Genomic DNA, 27713 nt, shown 5'->3' on the forward strand with positions numbered 1-27713 from the left:
GGTTGGAACCAGATCAGAGTATCACAGTATCAGCTGTACTCATCGAGAAAAAGATAATAGTCAAAACCAGTCTTTAGGGAGCTGCACAGTATATTTGGCATCTTGTCAAATAGCTCCAACCCTCACACTACTCCTTAACTCCAACCTTCTCACTACTCCTTAACTCCAACCTTCTCACTACTCCTTAACTCCAACCCTCTCACTACTCTGTAGCTCCAACACCTTGTGATATTAGTTTTCTTTCCCCAACTGATCTCTTCTTCTCCATCCTATCATCTCCTTAATCTTTCTCCCTTCTTTATCCTGAGTCTGCCTCTTACTCTCATCTTCCGTTTCCTTTAAACTTACCAATGAGAAAATCTTTGATGCTATTAAACAATCAACAAGCAAGATTAGGTAATGTTATTGGGATTGGAGATATGATTAAATACTTTGTGGAATTGAACTAAATTTGAAGGGACCTGCTAGAATATCCCAAAATGGATACTTTATTTCACAAGTCCCGTTTGAATTACAAAACAAGGTGTTACCCAAATACATTTGTAGACAAGTTTTGGCATTTGGATTGCCATAATATTATATTTGACCATGTAAATATCAATATGCATTACATATATACAATATACATCTCTCGAAAAAATTAAAATGTTTGAGTGAGGAACAACGTTCCATTTGCAGTGGTCTCTTCTGTTCCCCACTCAAAACCTTACTTTTTTGAGTGGGGAAAGGTGCAGTGATCTCTTAATTTTTTTCCAAAGCTGTACATTACAACATACATTATACTTAATACTCTTAAACCATGTTCTGCCCTCTTCTATTTGCACTACTGGTTAGATGCTAACTGCATTTTGTTGTACTGTACTAGTACTTGTTCAATGACAACGAAGATTAATCTAATGTAGAATCTAATGTAGAATCTAATGTAGAATCTAATGTAGAATCTAATCTAGAAATAATTTTTGGGACCCAGTGACTCAGACTTACAGCATCAGAGATTTTCACATCGGTCAATTTTAAGGAAACGTTCTCTTTCTTCGGTTCTCCTTTAAGTGTTGTACTTCCCCTTTAGGATGGATTCTGTTCCTGGAGATCTTGAGTATTCAGGTCAATTCACATACATACTGCTTTCTCAAGACAAAGTCTGATGATAAACCCATACCTATACATTGTGTATACAGTGTACACCAGCTGTCATTGATGGTGGTAGGTTGAATTACTCTGACTCTCTATTGCGCACTTGTGCAGTTGGGCTGTACGCTGCTAGCAATACTCGGCCCTCATTCAGGGGGGTTGCGGTTGGTGGGTGTCCCTTTGGTTGATGCCTGGCAATGTGGGTGGATTGATTTCCTGCCTGTTGGGCCCTGTCCGGGGCCTCCCCCGGGTAGGGCCACAGTGTCACCGGACCCCCCCGTCTCAGTTTCCATGGTGTTACGCTGCTATATTATTGTGCCGGGGGACATGAGGGATGTACTACTAACTTTTCTCAGTTTCCTCCAATTTTAAATTTTAGAAGGAGATGAGGTCCTGGTCCACACATGCGGATTACCTGGTTTGGGGGGACCGTTGCTGTTCCTGTCCTTGTCCACCTGGTCATACTTCTGACCTAGTCTAAAATCAAATATACTCTGGATTTAGCCCAGAGAAATGTATTTATTATTCCAATTGGACTCTTAATATCTCACCCGGCACAGCCAGAAGAGGACTGGTCACCCCTCTGAGCCTGGGTCCTCTCTAGGTTTCTTCCTAAAATTCGACCTTCTTAGGGAGTTTTTCCTAGCCACTGAAATTCAACACTACTGTTGTTTGCTCCTTGGGGTTTAAGGCCGGGTGTCTCTGTAAAGCACTTTGTGACAACTGCTGTTGTAAAAAGCGCTTTATAAATACATTTTGATTGATTGATTGAATTATGCAGTGTTTAATTTAAATGTATATGTAATCTTTGAATCATATGTCATTGTGGTTTGTGTGTGTTGTCAATAGAGTTATACAGGAAGTTGAGGTTTATTTGTCAGACAAACTGATCTGTCCCTTTCAGCCAGCCAGCCAGTCAGCATGAAGCAGGTCACCTATCTCTTCAGGTCAATAGTTGAGTACAGTTTATGTACACTTGATGTTATAAACGTTAGTTTATATCAAAGTGTGGGCTTGACTTGGCTGTCTTTGATACGAGAACAACATGCTCTCGTGTTTGTCAATAAGTATTTTTAAATAAACTACTTTCTTATTTATCATCACTTATCAACATTAGAAATATAACTCATAAAACCAGATCTCAAGCCTGGATTACACTTGAGGCCCCTGCAATCTCCACAGAATTGGGTGTGACTGCCTTTTCCTGTTATGCTCCTTGCTTATGGACTAGTTTGCAGACCAAAAGTAAACTTGGGACACTTGTCCCCCTTGCCCATTTTAAACATTTATTGGAGGATATTTGTTTCTGTGTTGCTTGTGACAGTTTTGGGTAATTCAAATGTAAGTTCTTGTGCTATAAGGGGTATAACCACTTTTGTAAATGTAACAATCTGCAGCTATCTTTGCTTGTAACTGCTTTGGGTAATTCAAGTTCTTGTGCTATCAGGGGGATAACCTCTTGTGTAATCAGGGAATCTAATGTGTTGAAGGGTCTGTAGGTCCCTGGGTAAGGGTATCTAATGTGTTGAAGGGCCTTGTGCATGGTCTGTAGGTCCCTGGGTAAGGGTATCTGACATATTGAAGGTGACTTCTGCATGGTCTGTAGGTCCCTGGGTTAGGGTAATGATAAGTGATGGGTCATAGAGGTCTCTGTGTCACAGAGTTCTCTGGGTTACAGTGGATAGGAAAAAACTGTTCCTGAGCCTGCCAGTGTGAGAATGAAGAGACCTGTACCACCTGCCTGATAGTAGGAGGGCAAACAGATTGTGGCATCGATGTGAAGGGTCCCTGATCATCCCTGAGCACCCTGTGCTGACATTGCATGCCCTGCAGGTCTACGACGGCTGGGAGCAGGCTTCCAGTGATGTACTGGAGGTCTATGATGGCTGGGAGCTGTCACCAGTGATGTACTGGAGGTCTACGATGGCTGGGAGCTGGGCACCAGTGATGTACTGGAGGTCTACGATGGCTGGGAGCTGGGTACCAGTGATGTACTGGAGGTCTATGATGGCTGGGAGCTGGGTACCAGTGATGTACTGGAGGTCTATGATGGCTGGGAGCTGGGTACCAGTGATGTGCTGGAGGTCTACGATGGCTGGGAGCTGGGTACCAGTGATGTGCTGGAGGTCTACGATGGCTGGGAGCTGGGCACCAGTGATGTACTGGAGGTCTACGATGGCTGGGAGCTGGGCACCAGTGATGTACTGGAGGTCTACGATGGCTGGGAGCTGGGTACCAGTGATGTGCTGGAGGTCTACGATGGCTGGGAGCTGGGTACCAGAGATGTACTGGAGGTCTACGATGGCTGGTCGGCTACGGAGCAGCTGCTAAACCACAATGTGGCACACTTGGTCAGAATGGTCTTGATGTCGATCACAAATGAAAGAAAAACGTTGTGCCATGAAATTAAATAGTTTTGTCAGTATAAATCCCATCTTCAGACTCGCTAGCAATTGCTCTATTCTTATGACTGTTCCTAGTAAGATACTAGTAGGCCTACTGGCTAATATACAATTAAAATGGACAGTTCATGCTATTTGTGGTGGTAGTAAACTTCATAAGAAACATTAGTCTGTTTCACACAATGCTTAGTGGTGTTTGGCTAAACATTCACATTTGGTGTGATGCTAAATTTATTCTAAAATCCTTTAACGTGGAGTCGCAATTTAATGACAAGGTAGTATGTCCCAAATGGTCCCAATTCTGGCATACTAACTTACTATATACTAAACAGTACATACTTTACCATCATCTGCGAAGTACGTACTTATAGAACGTAGTAAGCGATTTGAGATGGTGGTGTATTACTGCCCCATGTGGTTCTCTGTGGTATATTAGCTACAGAGGACAGACAATATGGTGGTGTTTTACTGCCCCCTGTGGTTCTCTGTGGTATTATAACTACAGAGAACAGACAACATAGTGAGGTATTACTGCTCCCTGTGGTTCTCTGTGATATTATAATTACAGAGGACAGACAACATGGTGATGTATTACTGCCCGTGTGGTTCTCTATGGTATTACAGCAACAAAGGACAGATAACATGGTGAGGTATACTGCCCTCTGTGGTTGTCTGTGGTATTACAGCTACAGAGGATTGACAACATGGTACGGTATTAGTGCCCCCTGTGGTTCTTTGTGACACTACCTGGTAGTTGTAATACCACAGACAACCACAGGGGGCAGTAATATCTTACTAGTAATATTCCTGCTGCCCACCATATGGTGGTCTGTCTCTCCAGCCAGGGAATAAAACTTTAATTATTACCCTATTACAACACATAGAGCACAATCAAGACACTACAAAGAACCATCCGATATAAGAAGCTTTATTTGACAAGTTGTCATCCATACTGCAGTTATATGCTCCCCCCAAAAAGTCTGGACTCTTTAGCTGGAAGATGGTTTTTATCTGAATGTTGTTCTTAATGCTGAATATCAGGTACTGCCTTCACTAGGCTATAACCCCTTCACTAGGCTATAACCCCTTCACTAGGCTATGATCCCTTCACTAGGCTATAACTCCTACACTAGGCTATAACCTTAGGGAGTTTTTCCAAGCCACTGAAATTCAACACTACTGTTGTTTGCTCCTTGGGGTTTAAGGCCGGGTGTCTCTGTAAAGCACTTTGTGACAACTGCTGTTGTAAAAAGGGCTTTATAAATAAATTTGATTGATTGATAACCCCTTCACTAGGCTATGATCCCTGAACAGCTTTTTATATTTATCATTTTCAAACAGCTTTTTTAATGACTGTTTGCAAATGCATGTACAGGCAGTAAAACAATCTTAATAAGAACAGTTTTTACTGTAATACTGTGACCTGGTTCCAGACAGAGATGTTTGTATGTATATTCTCATGGTAAAATAACTCGAGCCATAACTTGATGGGTGTAAATGTACAGTTACAAGAACCTAAAAATACATGCGTGGATGTGAGACAGAAGACCACAGGTAAAGATAGAGATTAGTTGAGATGGGCTGATCGACTGCTGCTGACAAGCCTGTCTGTTTCCATCTGGTCTGACAGAGTCCCACTACATCCTCTGTCCTGATGGTCTAAAGTATGAGAGAAAGAGCAATGAAAGTGATTGACAGTCAGACAGGTAACCAGAGATACTAAAATACTACAGTATATCGTCACGAACCAAAGAAGCATACATACAGAAGATGAGTAACAGTAACAGTTATTGCGTACATTTGCAATGTGATAGTTAACAAGAGATCAACAGATCACCATGGGGTGGTATGTTAACATAATGTGTAATGTAGTCTGGGATCAGAACAGATCATTATGGGGTTGTATGTTAACACAATGTGTAATGTAGTCTGGGATCAGAACAGATCACTATGGGGTTGTATGTTAACATAATGTGTAATTTAGTGTGGGATGCAGGACAGATCACCATGGGGTTGTATGTTAACATAATGTGTAATGTATTCTGTGATCAGAACAGATCACCATGGGGTTGTATGTTAACATAATGTGTAATGTATTCTGTGATCAGAACAGATCACCATGGGGTTGTATGTTAACATAATGTGTAATGTATTCTGTGATCAGAACAGATCACCATGGGGTTGTATGTTAACATAATGTGTAATGTATTCTGTGATCAGAACAGATCACCATGGGGTTGTATGTTAACATAATGTGTAATGTATTCTGTGATCAGAACAGATCCCCATGGGGTTATGTGTTAACAATGTGTAATGTCGTCTATTAAAGATGTAGTCTGGGTCTTTGGTCATTAACAAAATGAATTAATTATGTACACTCCTATTCTGTACTAGATGTGCAATATGCTGTTTATGTGTGTTTAATGGATTAGTAGAATCAGTATCATACCATAACATTCCAAGTTTGAAAGTTAATCCAGTAGTTAAATACACCAATACATATAAAGTTATAAACTTGACATTTCTCTCCAATTTGGTTGGTGTTTTTTACCATTTCAGTTATATAAATATGACACCACTTAATAGCTTGGCAGGAAGAGAAGCCTGCTGCTCCCTGACTGGTAGAGGTTGTAGACCTGATTAGAACTCTGCTTGATATGTACTATAACAGAAACATTACCTCTGCACTGTAGAGTAAAGTGTATCAGATCCTGGAGACTCTGTAGGAAACAAGACAACCGGTTCAGTTTATTTTAGCTGTTGCAAGCCATTTTTCACTGACAGACAACCTTAGCTTTCTTGGTGTTTGACTAAAAGATAACCTCATGTCTCTTGGTATTTAAGTGACAGAAAACCTCAGGTTCCTTAGTATTTGACTGACAGACAACCTCAGGTCTCTTAGTATTTGACAGACAGACAACCTCAGGTCTCTTAGTATTTGACTGACAGACAACCTCAGGTCTCTTAGTATTTGACAGACAGACAACCTCAGGTCTCTTAGTATTTGACTGACAGACAAACTCAGGTCTCTTAGTATTTGACTGACAGACAAACTCAGGTCTCTTAGTATTTGACTGACAGACAACCTCAGGTCTCTTAGTATTTGACTGACAGACAACCTCAGGTCTCTTAGTATTTGACGGACAGACAACCTCAGGTCTCTTAGTATTTGACTGACAGAAAACCTCAGGTCTCTTAGTATTTGACTGACAGACAACATCAGGTCTCTTAGTATTTGACAGACAACCTCAGGTCTCTTAGTATTTGACAGACAGACAACCTCAGGTCTCTTAGTATTTGACTGACAGACAACCTCAGGTCTCTTAGTATTTGACTGACAGACAACCTCAGGTCTCTTAGTATTTGACTGACAGACAACCTCAGGTCTCTTAGTATTTGACTGACAGACAACTTGAGGTCTCTTAGTATTTGACTGACAGACAACCTCAGGTCTCTTAGTATTTGACAGACAGACAACCTCAGGTCTCTTAGTATTTGACTGACAGACAACCTCAGGTCTCTTAGTATTTGACAGACAGACAACCTCAGGTCTCTTAGTATTTGACTGACAGACAACTTGAGGCCTCTTTGTGTTTGACTGATAGAAACGAGGCCCTGGTTAAGAATCTTTTTAAGATGAAGGTGACACCTGATAGCTGGGGTGGAACATAATGTAAGATTACCAAAAGTATTTGGACAATTGGCTTCAGACCTGTCTCTTATTAGGCAGTTCTGTTTGTTTGCTTCATTAGTGCTTGCACAAGAGAGATGTCAGTGTCTTGTCTTGAGGCTATGCATTTGGAGTCTGTTGCTGGTGTTTGACAACATGGGGATCGAACATGTGTCAATGCACATCCAGCTGGCCATTATGATGCAGATAAATAAAAAAAAACTGAACAGAGACAAAGCAAAAAAATAAGGCATGCCAAAATCAACTGTTTGGTACATTACGAAAAAAGCTAGCAAGCACTTGTTAGTTTAGCAATGAGAAATGACCTGAAAACAAAGGACAAAAATACCATTACAATGAATGAGAAAAGAAAGCTCACCATAATGAAGAAGAAAACAACAAAGAACTGTCTCACTGTCTGATCAAGAACACTTTCCAGAAGAAAGGAATGGATGTGTCAGCCAGTAGCAATCGCATAACACTTTACAAGCCAATCTACTTGGTGACAGAACGTTGTAAAACCACTAGTCAGACTCAAAAACAGGAGGACCTAAAGAAAATTGCCTGCCGAGTTCTGGAAATGTTATTGAGGAAAGATGAGACAAATATTGACATGAACTAGAGTCAGTGTCGGCTTTGGTCTTTTGGGTTCCCTAAGCAAAATTTAATTTGTGGGCCCCTCTCTCCTATCAGTTGATGGCTCACTAGTAGTTTATTACAAAATAATAAACAGAAAGAAATGTCAATGTACCCTTTGTTTTATGGTAATATGGGGAAAAGGGCCCGTTGTCAGGACACTTTTGCAAGACACTGAATATATAATTGTTGTTTTCATATAGGTCTTGTACCTGGGAGTCACAAGTATCAACAACTACTACCCAAGTAGTGTGTGTGTAAGATAGTAAACTACTTGGTCTCCCCATAAGAAATAGACTATTTCCAGCTTTGGGGTTAGATTTAAGAAAATGAAATATGGAAAAACATTTTGTTGGGGTTAGCACTATAAACAGGGTAAAGTTGGGTTGATGGCATTAGGGGTTAGTGTTTTGTTAAGTTTAGACACAAAGAAATAGGGTAACTTTTCTAGTCTGAGAGCGGTTCTGTACCTCTCCTTTTCTTGGATACTTGGTCCGGTTTCATAACTTCACAGTACATCTCATCTCTGAATTCAGATGCCACATCTCTGTTCCTCTTACAGTAGCAGAACCCAACCAGTAGGCTAATTAAAGAAATGAAGAGGCCAGCCGCAGAAAGAGGGATGAAGAGAGCGGATGGGGTCCTATTATCTGAAAAACCGACAGAGTTAGACGTTTGAAAAGTATCCAAAAAATGTGTAACACTTTGTAAAATGTAAAGAAAAAAAATATTGAATGATGTGCAAATCATTTAAACCCTATTCTCAATAAAAAAAAATCCAAATACAACATATCAAACATTGAAATTGAAAATAAATCATATTTTCTTGAAGAATGTCGGTCTTTTGGTGGCCCTAAGCTAGGACAAGCAACAAAAGACTCGAAAAGTTGTGTAATGCTAAAAGAAAAACCTGGTGGAATATCTCCCAAATAATTAGGTTAATTGGCAACAGGTCAGAAAAAGAGCATCCCAGAGAGGATGAGTCTTTCAGAAGATGGGTAGGAGTTCACCACTCTGTGAAAGTCCGTTCAGGCAAATAGTGCAACAATTTAAGAATAACATTTCTCAACGTAAAATTGCAAACAGTATGGGGATCTCCATGATCAACAGAAAATATTATTATTGAAAGATTCAGAGAATCAGGAAAAATCTCTGTATGCAAGGGACAAGGCCGAAACCCAATATTGGATTGCCGTAATCTTCAGGCCCTCAGGCAGCACTGCTTTAAAAACCGTCTGTAGTGGAAATCACTGCATGGGATTAGGAACATTTCCATAAACCATTGTCTGTGAACACAGTATGTCGCTGCATCCACAAATGCAAGTTTAAAATTTACCATGCAAAGAAGAAACCATATACAGTGGGGAGAACAAGTATTTGATACACTGCCGATTTTGCAGGTTTTCCCACTTACAAAGCATGTAGAAGTCTGTAATTATTATCATAGGTACTCTTCAACTGAGTGACAGAATCTAAAATCCAGAACAAAAATCCTGAAAATCACATTGTATGATTTTTTATTAATTAATTAGCATTTTATTGCATGACATAAGTATTTGATACATCAGAAAAGCAGAACTTAATATTTGGTACAGAAACCTTTGTTTGCAATTACAGAGATCATATGTTTCTTGTAGTTCTTGACCAGGTTCGCACACACTGCAGCAGGGATTTTGGCCCACTCCTCCATACAGACCTTCTCCAGATCCTTCAGGATTCGGGGCTGTCGTTGGGCAATACGGACTTTCAGTCCCCTCTAAAGATTTTCTATTGGGTTCAGGTCTGGAGACTGGCTAGGCCACTCCAGGACCTTGAGATGCTTCTTACGGAGCCCCTCCTTAGTTGCCCTGGCTGTGTGTTTCGGGTCGTTGTCATGCTGGAAGACCCAGCCACGACCCATCTTCAATGCTCTTACTGAGGGAAGGAGGTTGTTGGCCAAGATCTTGCGATACATGGCCCCATCCATCCTCCCCTCAATACGGAGCAGTCGTCCTCTCCGCTTTGCAGAAAAGCATCCCCAAAGAATGATGTTTCCACCTCCATGCTTCACGGTTGGGATGGTGTTCTTGGGGTTGTACTCATCCTTCTTCTTCTTCCAAATACGACGAGTGGAGTTTAGACCAAAAAGCTCTATTTTTGTCTCATCAGACCACATGACCTTCTCCCATTCCTCATCTGGATCATCCAGATGGTCATTGGCAAACTTCAGACGGGCCTGGACATGTGCTGGCTTGAGTAGGGGGACCTTGCGTGCGCTGCAGTATTATAATCCATGACGGCATAGTGTGTTACTAATGGTTTTCTTTGAGACTGTGGTCCTAGCTCTCTTCAGGTCAATGACTAGGTCCTGCCATGTAGTTCTGGGCTGATCCCTCACCTTCCTCATGATCATTGATGCCCCACGAGGTGAGATCTTGCATGGAGCCCCAGACCGAGGGAGATTAACCGTTCTTGAACTTCTTCCATTTTCTAATAATTGCGCCAACAGTTCTCACCTTTCTCAGCCTTCTCACCAAGCTGCTTGCCTATTGTCCTGTAGCCCATCCCAGCCTTGTGCAGGTCTACAATTTCATCCCTGATGTCCTTACACAGCTCTCTGTTCTTGGCCATTGTGGAGAGGTTGGAGTCTGTTTGATTCAGTGAGTGGACAGCTGTCTTTTATACAGGTAACGAGTTCAAACAGGTGCAGTTAATACAGGTAATGAGTGGAGAACAGGAGGGCTTTTTAAAGAAAAATTAACTGGTCTGATAAATCAGTATTTAAAATTATTTTTGGGAATCATGGACACTGCTGGGCTAAAGAGGAGAGGGACCATCGGGGCTGGGTAGGTTACATTTTATAAGTAATGTCACTTTTTGATGATTCAATCTCAGTATTGTAATCTGATAACTAATATTTCATATTAAGAGGCTTTACAAAACACGAATAGCCTATAACCAATTGAACACCTTTTGCAGGATCAATCAATGTTAGAGTTTTCATTATGGGTTATGTACAGGGCCTTTGAAAAGGGTTTCTAAACCATTGTTTTCTACTTCAATATGATTTGGCTACAGCTCTACATTACACGCTAAAGGTCTGTCAGACAGTCACTCCCATTAATCCAATAACCCTTAAACTTCCAGAATCTGGAAAAAATAAAATATTTAATCTGAACATAACCCAAAATCTAAGGATGTGTTAGCCTATTCATTTATTTTTGTTTTATTCATGCTTTTAATTGCTTCAAAACATTGTTGAAAAACAAATAGACATTTTTCAAAAAGGGTATTGACATTGTTGTGACATTCAAATGGTTCAAAAGGTTTATTTGTCATTTGCAATAACAAGTTAAGGTAATGAAATGCTTGGTTTTCCTATTCCTGACAGTGCAGTTAATAGTTAGAAAGTAACAGTAATTACGCATCAATAATAAAAACTATACAACTATACAACCGTAATGCAATGTAAAAGTGACAGGTGTGCATGATATAAAGTGACAGGTGTGCATGGGACTATGGATGGAAGGGAAGAGGTGTTCGTGAGTTGAGCAGCCTTACAGCCTGTGGAAAGCAGCCTTGTTTTGGACAGAATACTCCTGTACCTTCTGCCTGATGGCAGCTTGGTAAACAGTCCATGGGATGGATGGCTGGGATCTGTAATGATTTGTTTGCTCCTCCTCCTACACCTCTCTGTGTAGAGATCCTGCAGGGATGGCAGGTCAGACCTTGTGATGCTCTCTGCTGTTTTAATCACCCTCAGAAGTGCTTTACGGTCGAGGGTGGTGCAGCTGCCATACCAGGCGGTGACACAGCCGGACAGGATACTCTCGATATTGCATCTGTTGAAGTTGGAGAGTATCCTGGAATCCATGCCAAATCTCCTTAATCGGCATCGGAAGAAGAGCCGTTTCCTGGCCTCCTTCAACCACGACGTTAGAGTGATGAGACCAGCTCAAGTCATCACTGATTTTGACCTCAAGTAACCTGATGTTGTGAACTCTCTCTACTGCAGACCCATTGATGTGTATGGGGGCGTGGTCTTCCCAATGATGCTTCCTGTGATCTGCAATCATCTCCTTTGTTTTGCTGATATTGAGCTGGAGGTTGTTTTCCTGACAACCTCCAGCTCAAAAGTCACAAAGTCAGTGACCTAACCTCGTCTCTATAGGCTGACTCGTCATTGTCAGAGATCAGGCCTATGATGGTGGTGTCGTCAACAAACTTAACGATGGTGTTGGAGACGTGGGTTGCCAGACAGTCGTGGGTGAAGAGAGAGTACAGGTTGTGGCTCAACACACAGCCCTACCGTGTTACAGGGGGGTAGTCATTCCTGATGATTGGTGTGAGTGTTACAGGGCGGTAGTCATTCATGATGATTGGTGTGAGTGTTACAGGGAGGTAGTCATTTATGATGATTGGTGTGAGTGTTACAGGGTGGTAGTCATTCATGATGATTGGTGTGAGTGTTACAGGATGGTAGTCATTCATGATGATTGGTGTGAGTGTTACAGGGGGGTAGTCATTCATGATGATTGGTGTGAGTGTTACAGGGGGGTAGTCATTCATGATGATTGGTGTGAGTGTTACAGGGTGGTAGTCATTCATGATGATTGGTGTGAGTGTTACAGGGCGGTAGTCATTCATGATGATTGGTGAGTGTTACAGGGTGGTAGTCATTCATGATGATTGGTGTGAGTGTTACAGGGCGGTAGTCATTCATGATGATTGGTGTGAGTGTTACAGGGCAGTAGTCATTCATGATGATTGGTGTGAGTGTTACAGGGCGGTACTCATTCATGATGATTGGAGTGAGTGCTACAGGGCGGTAGTCATTCATGATGATTGGTGTGAGTGTTACAGGGCGGTAGTCATTCATGATGATTGGTGTGAGTGTTACAGGGCGGTAGTCATTCATGATGATTGGTGTGAGTGTTACAGGGGGGTAGTCATTCATGATGATTGGTGTGAGTGTTACAGGGGGGTAGTCATTCATGATGATTGGTGTGAGTGCTACAGGGCGGTAGTCATTCATGATGATTGGTGTGAGTGTTACAGGGTGGTAGTCATTTATGATGATTGGTGTGAGTGTTACAGGGTGGTAGTCATTCATGATGATTGGTGTGAGTGTTACAGGGAGGTAGTCATTCATGATGATTGGTGTGAGTGTTACAGGGGGGTAGTCATTCATGATGATTGGTGTGAGTGTTACAGGGCGGTAGTCATTCATGATGATTGGTGTGAGTGTTACAGGGAGGTAGTCATTCATGATGATTGGTGTGAGTGTTACAGGGTGGTAGTCATTCATGATGATTGGTGTGAGTGTTACAGGGAGGTAGTCATTCATGATGATTGGTGTGTGTGTTACAGGGTGGTAGTCATTCATGATGATTGGTGTGAGTGTTACAGGGTGGTAGTCATTCATGATGATTGGTGAGTGTTACAGGGTGGTAGTCATTCATGATGATTGGTGTGAGTGTTACAGGATGGTAGTCATTCATGATGATTGGTGTGAGTGTTACAGGGCGGTAGTCATTCATGATGATTGGTGTGAGTGCTACAGGGCGGTAGTCATTCATGCAGAGGTCCTTTTGATTTTTTGGCACAGGAACAATGATGGTCTTTTTGAAGCAGGTGGGGACCACTGACTGACATAGTGATAGGTTGAAGATATCAGTAAAGACATCAGCCAGTTGGTCAGGACAAACCTTGAGAACACGGCCTGAGATGTTGTCTGGTCCAGGAGCCTTGTGGGTGTTAATCATTTTTAGGGCTTTACAGACGTCTGACCTGGTCATTTGGAAAGGGCAGCCGTCCTGGTCCATTTGAGTGTCCATGCCAGGGATGATGTTCTCAAAGTGAGCATAGAAAGAGTTCAGTTCATCTGGGAGAGAAGCCAACACTTCCCCCACACTACCTGAACAGGCTTTATAGTGAGTGATGGTTCTCAAACCACTCCACATGTTCCTGGTATTGGAGCCCTGGTAGAGAGATTCTACTTTGACTCTGTATTGGATTTTTGCTGTTTTTATTGCCTTCCTGAGGTCTTACTGGGATTTCTTATAATCGTCCTTTCTGCCGGAGTTGAATGCTGCAGTCCGTGCCTTTAGCATGGCATGAATATGTCTGTTGACCCACGTTTTATGATTAGGAAATGATTTTGTAGTTGTACGTGGTACAACATCATCAATACATTTTCATATATAAAAATTCAGATATCCGTAGCTTTTCGAGTGTACACTAAACTTGCAGTAGTCTGACGTAGCGCTCCACAACCATCAACATTGTCAAAACGTTGCAGAAACCTCAGGCATGCAAATTCATATAAACACGTTTTACCTGTGCGAACGTAACCTACGATTATTAGATCCACCATCGATGGATTTTCAAAATGCAAATGAAGGAAATATATGTTGATCATACACCTGCACTCTTAGCTTAAAGTCAATGTCATCAGCAGCCAATGATAACCAATCAACAGCATTTTCTGAGATACAAAGCAAGCAGAATCACATGGCCTACCTATATGGACGGAGTTGAGATGGCTGACTCAAATGCAAATCATAATCTTTTGGCAGTGCTTTCCACACATTTTCTCCTCAAATATCGTGATTAATTCCATATTTTTTTATTTTGAAGGCAGCGCCGTGTTACAACTATCTAACAAATAGTTGCCTAATATTCTCAACAATTCTTGTATGAGTTGTTCAAGTGCAACACTTCCTAGCTGTGTCATTTGGTGCAGTTGACAAACAAAACTTGGAAAACACATAACACCAGGTAGGCCTATCGTCTATCATTGTTCTGATAAAGATGGGTAGATCTCATTTTATATGGGTCGGCTAATATTATCATATACTCTGTTTCTACCAGCCATCCAACCAACCAACCAAAACCGGAAAACATTTAACTAGCGCTTCATCTGTCACTAATCTGGTTATTCACACCCACCTCTGCGCGCAGGATGATCATACACACAACAACTGACCCTTCATTCACACATAAGCAGTGAAACTCTTGCGGTTCCGATAGTGACAACGGGAGGCAGCTGACCTTGTTCCGCCTTTGCTGTTTTGACCAATGAGTTACTTACTTTAGGCTGGGAAAAGTAGCCTATTGCATTCAAGGAAAAGGCGGGCCCAAGATAAACATAACAGTAGTAATCTCCATTCATTAAAATGAAACTCCGTAAAAGAAAAAACAGGGGATTTGAGCATATTTCTCTGCTATAGCCTACTAGCAATTCAAGAGAACCTTGACTACCCTATATTGTTTAAGAGACCACTGCACCTTTCCCTTTCCAAAACAGTCAAAAAGGGAGGTTTTGAGTGAGGAACAGAAGGGTTAAAATTAAGAGACCACTGCAAATGGAACGCTTCTGTTCCTCACTCAAAACTTTCCTTTTCAACTGTTTTGGAAAGGAAAGAAAAAGGTCCAGTGGTCTCTTAATTTTCAATAGAACATGAGTGTGACGTTATAGATTTCCTCCAGTTCTTGTACTAGTAAAATTAGCTGTTCGTCCGACATGTTGGTTAGGTTATGGACTATTCAGTATTGTAGTACCTCCTATAAGCATTAATATAAAAAAATCAAACATGCAACGTGTTGTAATTATTTTGCGCACCGATTGATTTTCAATTGAAGTACTCCAAAAGTAATTTTTGTTTTTTTCAAAAGTATATGTAATCCAATTACAATATTTTAGCTGGTAACGTAGTGGATTACAGTAACTTTTTTTTTGTAATCCGTTACTCCCCAACTCTTTGGATCATCCAGCATGTTATCAGCACACAGTTCAAAAGCCAACATCCGTTATGGTATGGGGGTGCATTAGTGCACAGGGCTCTGTGAAGGCACAAATAATGCTGAACAATATATACAAGTTTTGAAGGAACATATGCTGCCACCCAGACAATGTCTTTTTCAGGGAAGGCCTTTCTTATTTCAGCAAGACAAAGCAACAGCATGGCTCTGTAGTAAAAGAGTCTAGGTGCTAAACTGGCCTGCCTGCAGTACAGACCTGTCACCCACTGAAAACATTTGGTGCATTATGAAATGAAAAGTACCACAAAGGGGACCCTGAAATGTTAAGTAGCTGAAATCCTGTATCAAGCACGAATGGGAAAACATTTAACTTTCAAAACTACAGCAATTGATCTCCTCAGTTTCCCGAATACTTACAGAGTAATGTTAAAAGAAGTGGTTACCATGCCCCTGTCCCAACAAATTCAAAATGGGCATGTATTTTTCCAAAACCAATACCTTTCTCAGTTTCAACATTTCATAAGTTGTCTTTACTATATTCAAATGAATATAGGGATAAATGACTTGCACATCATTGCATTCCGTTCCCCCTGTTTCGCACACCGATGTAATGATTTACAATTAATGATTAAGGTCCTGTTTCATTGCAGCATATCTCAGTTCCCTCGGGACAGTCGATGACGAGATATTTCCGGTAACATTCAATGCCATTCTGGTTTTTATCACTCTGCTTGCTCAACCAGGAATCCTTACAGGTCGTCTGACTCGATTGTGCACACAATCCTCAATGTTGTTACAAGGAATCATTAGAGCAGAACGAGGCAAATCTATTTCATTACTAGACCCTCAACTTCGGATTGTCAATTGCAATGTGCTCCACGGATCTGGGGGCAGGTTTTAAATCATTGCCTCCCAGTAACGTTGCTAATTACAATGCAATTACTTTTTGTGGTGAATACATGTTTGATCAATAAAAACTCAAAACAATATAGAATTATCTCACCAAAGATCTGAGCTTAATGCTGAAATAATAAAAAAAAAAACTAAATCCAACTCATGCACACACTGTAATGAATATATATCTGTTCACCTGTCACAGTCATCCATCTATCTGGTGATTCTCCTAGTTCATATTCTCACCTGTCACAGTCATCCATCTATCTGGTGATTCTCCTAGTTCATATTCTCACCTGTCACAGTCATCCATCTATCTGGTGATTCTCCTAGTTCATATTCTCACCTGTCACAGTCATCCATCTATCTGGTGATTCTCCTAGTTCATATTCTCACCTGTCACAGTCATCCATCTATCTGGTGATTCTCCTAGTTCATATTCTCACCTGTCACAGTCATCCATCTATCTGGTGATTCTCCTAGTTCATATTCTCACCTGTCACAGTCATCCATCTATCTGGTGATTCTCCTAGTTCATATTCTCACCTGTCACAGTCATCCATCTATCTGGTGATTCTCCTAGTTCATATTCTCACCTGTCACAGTCATCCATCTATCTGGTGATTCTCCTAGTTCATATTCTCACCTGTCACAGTCATCCATCTATCTGGTGATTCTCCTAGTTCATATTCTCACCTGTCACAGTCATCCATCTATCTGGTGATTCTCCTAGTTCATATTCTCACCTGTCACAGTCATCCATCTATCTGGTGATTCTCCTAGTTCATATTCTCACCTGTCACAGTCATCCATCTATCTGGTGATTCTCCTAGTTCATATTCTCACCTGTCACAGTCATCCATCTATCTGGTGATTCTCCTAGTTCATATTCTCGCCTGTCACAGTCATCCATCTATCTGGTGATTCTCCTAGTTCATATTCTCGCCTGTCACAGTCATCCATCTATCTGGTGATTCTCCTAGTTCATATTCTCACCTGTCACAGTCATCCATCTATCTGGTGATTCTCCTAGTTCATATTCTCACCTGTCACAGTCATCCATCTATCTGGTGATTCTCCTAGTTCATATTCTCACCTGTCACAGTCATCCATCTATCTGGCGATTCTCCTAGTTCATATTCTCACCTGTCACAGTCATCCTGCTCTCTGGTGATTCTCCTAGTTCAGGATGTCTACAGCTGTAAAGTCCTTCATCTGACTGTGATACTGCAGGGATGGTCATCACTCCTGTAGACTCATTCCTGATGAGGGATCCATCTTTGTAGAAATCAGCTGTGAGGTTAGAGGGAGTTTTCTTGTATCTGCAGTTCAGACTCACAGAATGTCCCTCAGTCACAGGAAGGGCAGGACTCTCCAGGATCACACAACCATCTGAACATAATATATAAACATCATAGAGAAACATAAAATAAACTAAATGACATGAAGCACACCTGAAACTCATTTTAAAAGTCAATGTGATTGGGGGACACACTGTGTCACTATAAGTAAGAAAGACGTTATATTCCGGCAAGATAATGACCTTAAAACACAATTCAGATCTATGTGTAACAGAGGACCACAGATGGAACACTTGCAGTGTTCAACTGGCCCCCTCAGAGCCCTGGAGGTAAAACACTTGCAGTGTTCAACTGGCCCCCTCAGAGCCCTGGAGGTAAAACACTTACAGTGTTCAACTGGCCCCCTCAGAGCCCTGGAGGTAAAGTAAAAGCCCTTTGAGAAAACTGCTGATGTAAAAAGGGCTTCATAAATACATTTGATTGATTGATTGAAGTTATGGCAAATCCTTTAAGAAGCTTGGAAGAATTTACCGCAAGAGTTGCTCGTTACGACAATCTACCAAAGCAAGTTTCTTTAGTTGTGGATTTTAAGGGAAGCCACACAAAATGTTGAATAGCTTTAAAAACCAAATATGTTATTTTGTTACTTTTCACTGTTGTAATGTTTCTTTTTTTTATTTTATTTTTTCTATAGTGTTTTGTTTAAATTACTTTAATGTCAGATAAATTACTTTAATGTCAAAATGTCCAGGCCTAAGACCTTACCACAGATAGATTAAATCTAGATGAGTAGATAGACAGACAGACATGAATGGACCTACCATGAACTGTGATGTTGACAGTGGAGCTTCGTTCTCCAGACCCAGACTCACACCAGTACTGTCCAATGTCTCTGGTACGTAAGCTGCTGATGATGCAGTCTAGAATGTTCCTCTTCCCCCAGGTATTACCACACTCTGTAGTCTCTTCTTTTAATGTGAATCTCTTCACAACCCATCCAACATCACAGCTAACAGTTAGAGAATCATACTCAAAGACCTGAGAGCTGTCTGGACTGATGTGAAGAGAGGCTGGAAACAGACAGATTGAGAGAGAGAGAGGAATGCCCCTTACTATAGACCTTGACACCTACAATCAAGAAATGGTGTAAACATAATTAACCCAAAGAAGAGAAAGACTATAACCATCACCTGTATTATAATCAGATAATAGAAACATACTAACATCACCTGTATTATTATCAGATAATAGAACGATACTAACCATCACCTGTATTATAATCAAATAATAGAAAGATACTAACCATCACCTGCAGTCAGACCAGAACTGAACATCACTGAAAAATAGGAGGAAGAGTTTAAACACTGTGATCAAACGCAAGGATTTACTTCCCTTTAAACCAAAAATGGGTTATTGCTGTGATGAAGTAGGGGAGGCCCACCGACTTCTAATTAACTTTCATTAATTTAAAGTTTACTTATTAGCATATTAAGTTAATGTTTAAACCCAGGGTTCTGTGACAGGTAGATCGGGAGTTATTGGTTGTTCAAAGCACATTTACGTGTAGCTCTCAAAAGCACAAACCAATGAACTTGTATCAGTATCAGATACTACAGGCTCTTAGGTATTTCCTGCTATCTAATCAAAGAATCATTGAAATTATTATCCCAGTTTAGCCACTTGTTTGTTGTTCAGTAGTTTCAGAACAACTTTGTACTGCAAAGGTATATCAAGTATTTGGTCTTTTAAACCAAAAACGCTTGGGGGCTACTTCCCTTTGTGACTGCATAGCCTTGTAACCACAAGTGTCAGTGCTTTTGAATGTAAATCTGTTTTGGGCCAGTTAATTTTTAACCACCTGATCCAGCCTGTAACTCCTTGTTAAGTGACTCAACACTCAGTGCTGAAATGTATAGGGTGGAATCTTCAGCTGTCGTGATAATTTTTGTGATTCCACACTGTATGGATCTGACCTTATAGAATCAATACCACACTGTATGGATCTGACATCATAGATTCAATACCACACTGTAGGGACCTGATGTTATAGAATCAAAACCACGCTGAAGGGATCTGATCTTATTGAATCAATACCACATTGTAGGGATCTGACCTTATTGAATCAGTACCACACTGTATGGATCTGATGTTATAGATTCAATACCACACTGTAAGGATCTGACTTCAAATAATCATTACCACACTGTAAAGATCTGACCTTATTGAATCAATACCACACTGTAGGGATCTGATGTTATAGAATCAATACCACACTGTATGGATCTGACGTTATAGAATCAATTCCACACTGTATGGATCTGATGTTATAGAATCAATACCACACTAAGGATCTGACCTTATAGAATCAATACCACACTGTATGGATCTGACCTTATTGAATCAATACCACACTGTATGGATCTGACCTTATAGAATCAATACCACACTGTATTGATCTGACCTCATAGAATCAGTACCACACTTTAGGGATCTGACCTTATTGAATCAATACCACACTGTAGGGATCTGATGTTATCGAAGCTCCCAATGGAGAACACTGTCTGGATTCTATTCGATAAGTAACTCTTTAACCATGTAATGTCAGTTGATGTAAAGCCCTAATGTTTATTTTGTAACAACTGATTATTAACATCATAATAACTGCACAGTCATCTAACATTATTGTTTTAACTATCATCATATTATCTATGTCGCTTAACAGTTATTAGTAATCTGATTCAGTGCAAGTTGAGTCCTCTTATTATCTGCATAATAAAAATCAGTTTGAATTTTTAGCAATGTGGAGTGTTACAGAACTGAAATGAAGAACTGAAATGACATATAATATCTGAGCAAGGCCTGCAAGCCACAACGCACCAGTACTGTTAGGTCACACCATGTTAATAAGGCTTTTTATAAGCCATTTCAGGGATATTTCTATATAGTCCATACCTAGTGGCTTATAATTGTCAATGGATAACAATAGCTATGTCTTTAACAACTGATCAAATCCAAGTTAAAATTGTAGTTTGTCCATTTTACCAGTAAAATATACATTTAAGTTGGCAATAGTAAAATATTGAAAATTTTCCCATCAACATTTATGGAGATTAATTGATTTTCTTGCCCATTATATCATTTACAGAAGTGTATGTTATTTTGATAATTTAACTTTTTAAAATGTTTCAAAGTGTGTGATAAGACACAGTGATGTGTATTTCACAACATTTTAACCTGAAACAGATTACTTGTATTCCACCTTTTTAGAATAATTTTATTAAATTCATTTCAACTTTTAATTCATCATGGATCCAGGTGGCATTGACCGTCTCACAGTTATTAATGGGAACATGTAACAAAAACAACCCTATTGCTGTACATTCTAGTTGGTTAGAGTGTAGCCTGTGTCAAATATTTCACACATTACACATAATGAATAAACACCTTCTCTTTCTAAACTATGGACAGCTTGATGATAACCAAACAATATTCAGGACATTCTCCGTTTGAATCAAGAATCAAAACATAAATGTGCCTTTACTGATAATGTGCATAAAAATACATTGAAAACCGTAATGTGACACACCGATTAGTGGCCATAAAAGGTTGTAGGAAGTTGTTTTTGCAGTGCATATTAAATACACTGTATGGAGTTATACATATCACTAGACAACACAATCAACACAATATAGAAACATGAATGCTTTTTCTACATTGTGTCTCATGTTGTAACGATATGAAAACGGTAGAAATCCAAATGCTCTGAATCCTTTTGAATGGTACTTAACTAATCTAGCAGACACACACACACACACACACACCCACGCCGACACAGACTCACTCTCACACACAGTACTTACAGAGTATCCAGTAGAGTGGTGTCAGTTCCATCCTGTGTCGATGCTGAGTGAGTCTCTGTGATCTACAGCAGCTCTACTAGATGTATAGACCCTCCTCCTCCTGTTCTGACACCCGGGATGTTTCTTATTCTAACTACTGTGCTCTGAGCAAATCGGAGTACAGCATGATTGGAGTATGATGACCAATAAAAGTGTCTGTAAACGTGTACTTAATGTCTGTATTCCTGGTCTTCTAGACATTTCAAGACCTCTGTGCAAGGTTACTAAGGGTGGATCTTAAGGAACATAAAATAATAATGACATAGTAATGATAAAATAACTATTTCTTTGTAGGTAATAGAAACATGTCTGTGTCCTTCAGCTTGGTCTGCATATCCATCTCATATAGTCTTACAGTGGAAATGCTGAAATATCCATCTCATAGTCCTACAGTGTGAAATGCTGAAATATCCATCTCATAGTCTTACAGTGGAAATGCTGAAACATCCATCTCATAGTCTTACAGTGGGAAATGCTGAAATATCCATCTCATAGTCCTCCAGTGGAAATGCTGAAATATCCATCTCATAGTCCTACAGTGGGAAATACTGAAATATCCATCTCATAGTCCAACAGTGGGAAATACTGAAATATCCATCTCATAGTCCTACAGTGGGAAATACAGAAATATCCATCTCATAGTCTAACAGTGGGAAATGCTGAAATATCCATCTCATAGTCCTACAGTGGAAATGCTGAAATATCCATCTCATAGTCCTACAGTGGGAAATACTGAAATATCCATCTCATAGTCCTACAGTGGGAAATACTGAAATATCCATCTCATAGTCCTACAGTGGGAAATACTGAAATATCCATCTCATAGTCCTACAGTGGGAAATACAGAAATATCCATCTCATAGTCTTACAGTGGGAAATGCTGAAATATCCATATAGTCTTACAGTGGGAAATGCTGAAATATCCATATCATAGTCTTACAGTGGGAAATGCTGAAATATCCCTCTCATAGTCTTACACATGCAGACATTCTAATACTTTTATGTGTTTCTAATAGCCATCAACCAATGCTTGCATCTTTCATTGTTCCTCCCTGGTAAAAAACACAGCCGAACACAGAACAGCCACCTTGAGTTATTTTAAGAAATAAATTGTTTACAGATCACTGCTACCTAACAGACAACACCACACCCATCTAGTATTAGACACACCTTCCTTCCAGACGCAAAGCACTATGGTACTTGTAGGAATCTAATAATTAAAACAAATTACTTCCGGGTTTTACATTGTTCAGTGTGTTTGAGAGCATCCCAGAGGGAGTGATGTGACCAGGAATTCCTTTTTTCTGTCCTACTTCATATTCCTCTAGATATGATGCCTTTCTCACTGAATTTGCTATGTTGAGGACATTTTCTAATCAATCAATTAAACTTTATACATAGAGCACATTTCATTCAATCAAATGCAAATTTCAATGTGCTTTACAAGAAATATTAATAAATTAATAAAGAAAAATGTTTTGTTTTTTTAAACCTACACAAATGCATGGCTAAAAAGGTACATATTAAGATCTTTCTTAACCAGAAACCAGGCAAGCCTAGTTTAGCAATAAATTGTTGCCTTCCTGAGATTCAAACCAGGTCACCCACATGAAAGGCTGTGTCATTAACCACTACACCATGGAGCTGCACATCTGCTGGGTGCCTCTTGTGTCTATCCTGAAAAAATCCTCTTCTGGCACTGTCCGTTTTAACAGTTATATGTCCATTCGTGAATGACATTGATATGGTTAAACTGAAGAACGTTTCTTACTTAGTTTACCTCCACCACAAATAGCGTCTATGTTTGCCGTTTGCCACTGGTCGTTTTAACAGCATATTAGCCAGTAATTAGCTTTACCAGTATCTACTAACTTACTGGAATAGTCATAAGAATTGAGCAATTGCTAACGAGTCTGACAAAGCTATTTCATTTCATGGCATAAAAACATATTCTTTTCTTTCATGACAAAACAACATACTTTTTTCTTTCATTCATGAATGACATTGATACAATAACTATCAATAAAGGTGACGACAACTAACTTTTTCATCAAGTGAAAAGACGAGAGAATCGTGGAATCTACCAGAAATAATTAATAAATGTTGTTGCTCACAATAGATTCGAACTTAGGTCTTCTACATGAGAGGCACTCTCTTTAACCACTACACCACGGCATTACACGTTTCAGCAGTCGCTAGACACTGTGGAGGATTGTGTAACACTGACTAATGTTTCTTATTAAGTTTACCTCCACCATAGTGTCTATGAATTGTATGGCTTTTGCCACTGGCCGTTTTAACAGCTTATTAACCAGTAATCAGCTTACTAGTATCTACTAACTTCCTAGGAATAATCATAAGAATTGAGCAATTGCTAGCGAGACTGAAGATGAACTTTTCCATGCCAGAATCAGTCACGATATAACCGTAAACTGTTTCATTTCAGGCTTTCTATAATGTTGATACGGAAGATTTTAGCCAGCAAACTTTACGTCTATCCAGAATAATTCAGTTAGTCACTCACTCACTCAGTAAGAGACATTCGCTCTTCTTAGCCGGCTCCTCTTACTCGGCCCAGCAAAAATGTCCATGGTTTAGGAGGACCTCAGATCATTATGCAAGCTGTTCCAGAGGACAGGACCCTAACGGCTAAAATCAGCTTCAGCGAACGTCTTTGACATGACTGCCGAGACAAAATAAAAGCCCAGTGACAGATGTAAGGCACTGACCAGGAACATACCTTAGAAGCAAACCTGATATGTGTTTAGGTGCCTGTCTGGTTTTCATTAGAACTCATGCTGCTGCATTCTGAATCATTTGGAGTTGGTTGTTTTTTGGGGACACCAGACTTGAAAGCATTACAGTAGTCAAGTCTGCAAGTGATAAGAGCATGCATTAGCCTCTCAGTATTACAGTAGTCAAGTCTGCTAGTGATAAGAGCATGCATTAGTCTCTCAGTATTGACCTGATAGAGAAAGGGGTGCAACTTAACAATATTTCTTAAATGATAAAAAGCTTCTTTAGTCACATTTCTTATATGGGCCTCAAAATTTAAATCACTATCAAAAATCACACCTAGGTTTTTACCCTGATGAATTTTAAACAGTAATACAACTTGTTTTCTCTTCCCTTACTGAACGAGATCAGATCAGTATTATCTAGTCCAGGGTGGTTTAGGGTGGGGGAAAGTATTATCTAGTCCAGGGTGGTTTAGGGTGGGGGGACAGTATTATCTAGTCCAGGGTGGTTTAGGGTGGGGGATAGTATTATCTAGTCCAGGGTGGTTTAGGGTGGGGGATAGTATTATCTAGTCCAGGGTGGTTTAGGGGTGGGGGGATAGTATTATCTAGTCCAGGGTGGTTTAGGGTGGGGGATATTATTATCTAGTCCAGGGTGGTTTAGGGAGGATAGTATTATCTAGTCCAGGGTGGTTTAGGGGTGGGGGGATAGTATTATCTAGTCCAGGGTGGTTTAGGGGTGGGGGGATAGTATTATCTAGTCCAGGGTGGTTTAGGGAGGATAGTATTATCTAGTCCAGGGTGGTTTAGGGTGGGGGGACAGTATTATCTAGTCCAGGGTGGTTAAGGGGTGGGGGGATAGTATTATCTAGTCCAGGGTGGTTTAGGGTGGGGGGGATAGTATTATCTAGTCCAGGGTGGTTTAGGGTGGGGGATAGTATTATCTAGTCCAGGGTGGTTTAGGGTGGGGGATAGTATTATCTAGTCCAGGGTGGTTTAGGGTGGGGGATAGTATTATCTAGTCCAGGGAGGTTTAGGGTGGGGGGATAGTATTATCTAGTCCAGGGTGGTTTAGGGAGGATAGTATTATCTAGTCCAGGGTGGTTTAGGGAGGATAGTATTATCTAGTCCAGGGTGGTTTAGGGGTGGGGGGATAGTATTATCTAGTCCAGGGTAGTTTAGGGTGGGGGATAGTATTATCTAGTCCAGGGTGGTTTAGGGGTGGGGGGATAGTATTATCTAGTCCAGGGTGGTTTAGGGAGGATAGTATTATCTAGTCCAGGGTGGTTTAGGGTGGGGGGACAGTATTATCTAGTCCAGGGTGGTTAAGGGGTGGGGGGATAGTATTATCTAGTCCAGGGTGGTTTAGGGTGGGGGGGATAGTATTATCTAGTCCAGGGTGGTTTAGGGTGGGGGATAGTATTATCTAGTCCAGGGTGGTTTAGGGTGGGGGATAGTATTATCTAGTCCAGGGTGGTTTAGGGTGGGGGATAGTATTATCTAGTCCAGGGAGGTTTAGGGTGGGGGGATAGTATTATCTAGTCCAGGGTGGTTTAGGGAGGATAGTATTATCTAGTCCAGGGTGGTTTAGGGAGGATAGTATTATCTAGTCCAGGGTGGTTTAGGGGTGGGGGGATAGTATTATCTAGTCCAGGGTAGTTTAGGGTGGGGGATAGTATTATCTAGTCCAGGGAAGTTCAGGGTGGGGGATAGTATTATCTAGTCCAGGGTGGTTTAGGGTGGGGGGATAGTATTATCTAGTCCAGGGTGTTTTAGGGGTGGGGGGATAGTATTATCTAGTCCAGGGTGGTTTAGGGTGGGGGATAGTATTATCTAGTCCAGGGTGGTTTAGGGTGGGGGATAGTATTATCTAGTCCAGGGAGGTTTAGGGTGGGGGGATAGTATTATCTAGTCCAGGGTGGTTTAGGGAGGATAGTATTATCTAGTCCAGGGTGGTTTAGGGAGGATAGTATTATCTAGTCCAGGGTGGTTTAGGGGTGGGGGGATAGTATTATCTAGTCCAGGGTAGTTTAGGGTGGGGGATAGTATTATCTAGTCCAGGGAAGTTCAGGGTGGGGGATAGTATTATCTAGTCCAGGGTGGTTTAGGGTGGGGGGATAGTATTATCTAGTCCAGGGTGTTTTAGGGGTGGGGGGATAGTATTATCTAGTCCAGGGTGGTTTAGGGTGGGGGATAGTATTATCTAGTCCAGGGTGGTTTAGGGTGGGGGGGATAGTATTATCTAGTCCAGGGTGGTTTAGGGTGGGGGATAGTATTATCTAGTCCAGGGTGGTTTAGGGTGGGGGATAGTATTATCTAGTCCAGGGTGGTTTAGGGTGGGGGATAGTATTATCTAGTCCAGGGAGGTTTAGGGTGGGGGGATAGTATTATCTAGTCCAGGGTGGTTTAGGGAGGATAGTATTATCTAGTCCAGGGAGGTTTAGGGTGGGGGAGATAGTATTATCTAGTCCAGGGTGGTTTGAGGATATAGTACTGTGAGTGTCTAAAACAAGTATGTTTTCTATGAAAACTGATGGATGGACCAGCGATAACATTTGAATAGGGAACATCTCAGGCACTCTGAACAAATGTTTATAACAAAATATTTTAAATATTAACTGAAAACTGTGGATGTCGTCTTGAAATTTATGCTTGAACTTATGCTTTTACTATAGTAAAAAATCCCTTTAATCTTTATGAAGCCTTTATAACACACAATGTAATCATTGTGTAATGAAGTACATTGTATCTTCTGAGGAATAAACAGTATAAATGTTACCAGAGCAGTGTGCAGAGTAAATGTGTTGTAAATACTCTGTATGGAGTCAAACCACATCTGAAAAAGGGGACAACTCACTAACAATGACATAGAAATAATTTACATTGAATATGCCGCCCTCTGCTGGATGGAAGTTAGATTGACATGGACTTGAGGAAGTTGGAGAATTTGAAAATGAAAGTAACCTACACTACTCCTGAAGTCAGATAAAATGAATAACCATATTAACAGCTACTCTCATTCCAGCCATGCAAATGTTTACACAGAATATAATAGATGAAGTTCAAGTTCAAGTTAATTTATTTATGTAGCACATTTAAACAGCCGCTAGACAGACCAAAGTGCTTTACAGAACAAGCATATAAAAAATAAAAGCAGCAACACAGTTGAGTCAGGGGGAAAAAATCAGTCACTGTAATGCCCTTGAGCCAGGTCCTTAACTGTTATTTCTTGTGTAAAGGGGCCATTGCAGGTTAATACATGTTAGGATAGTCTCAATGAAAGAGCTGTAAAGGAATTT

At 40.5% G+C, this 27713-nt stretch overlaps 1 protein-coding gene across 2 annotated transcripts; it reads right to left on the minus strand.

Moving 5' to 3' along the window:
• Positions 1 to 4447: 4447 nt before the first annotated feature.
• LOC105009337 (Fc receptor-like protein 5) lies at positions 4448 to 21680 on the minus strand. Of its 2 annotated transcripts, XM_029117735.1 has the most exons (7): positions 21638 to 21680; positions 19081 to 19113; positions 18599 to 18847; positions 17623 to 17868; positions 8310 to 8489; positions 6214 to 6253; positions 4448 to 5192 (listed from the first exon to the last, which is right to left on the minus strand). In XM_029117735.1, exons 1-7 carry the CDS (start codon positions 21666 to 21668, stop codon positions 5171 to 5173), a joined length of 801 nt encoding a protein of 266 aa, XP_028973568.1. In that variant the 5' UTR covers positions 21669 to 21680; the 3' UTR covers positions 4448 to 5170. The 2 variants fall into 2 exon arrangements, with proteins under 2 accessions (XP_028973568.1, XP_028973569.1); XM_029117736.1 differs by lacking the exon at positions 8310 to 8489 and having other exon boundaries at positions 4744 to 5192; positions 21638 to 21679.
• Between the last annotated feature and the right edge of the window lie 6033 nt (positions 21681 to 27713).

This window comes from Esox lucius, chromosome 24 (assembly GCF_011004845.1).
Source record: "Esox lucius isolate fEsoLuc1 chromosome 24, fEsoLuc1.pri, whole genome shotgun sequence".
Taxonomy (NCBI): domain Eukaryota; kingdom Metazoa; phylum Chordata; class Actinopteri; order Esociformes; family Esocidae; genus Esox; species Esox lucius.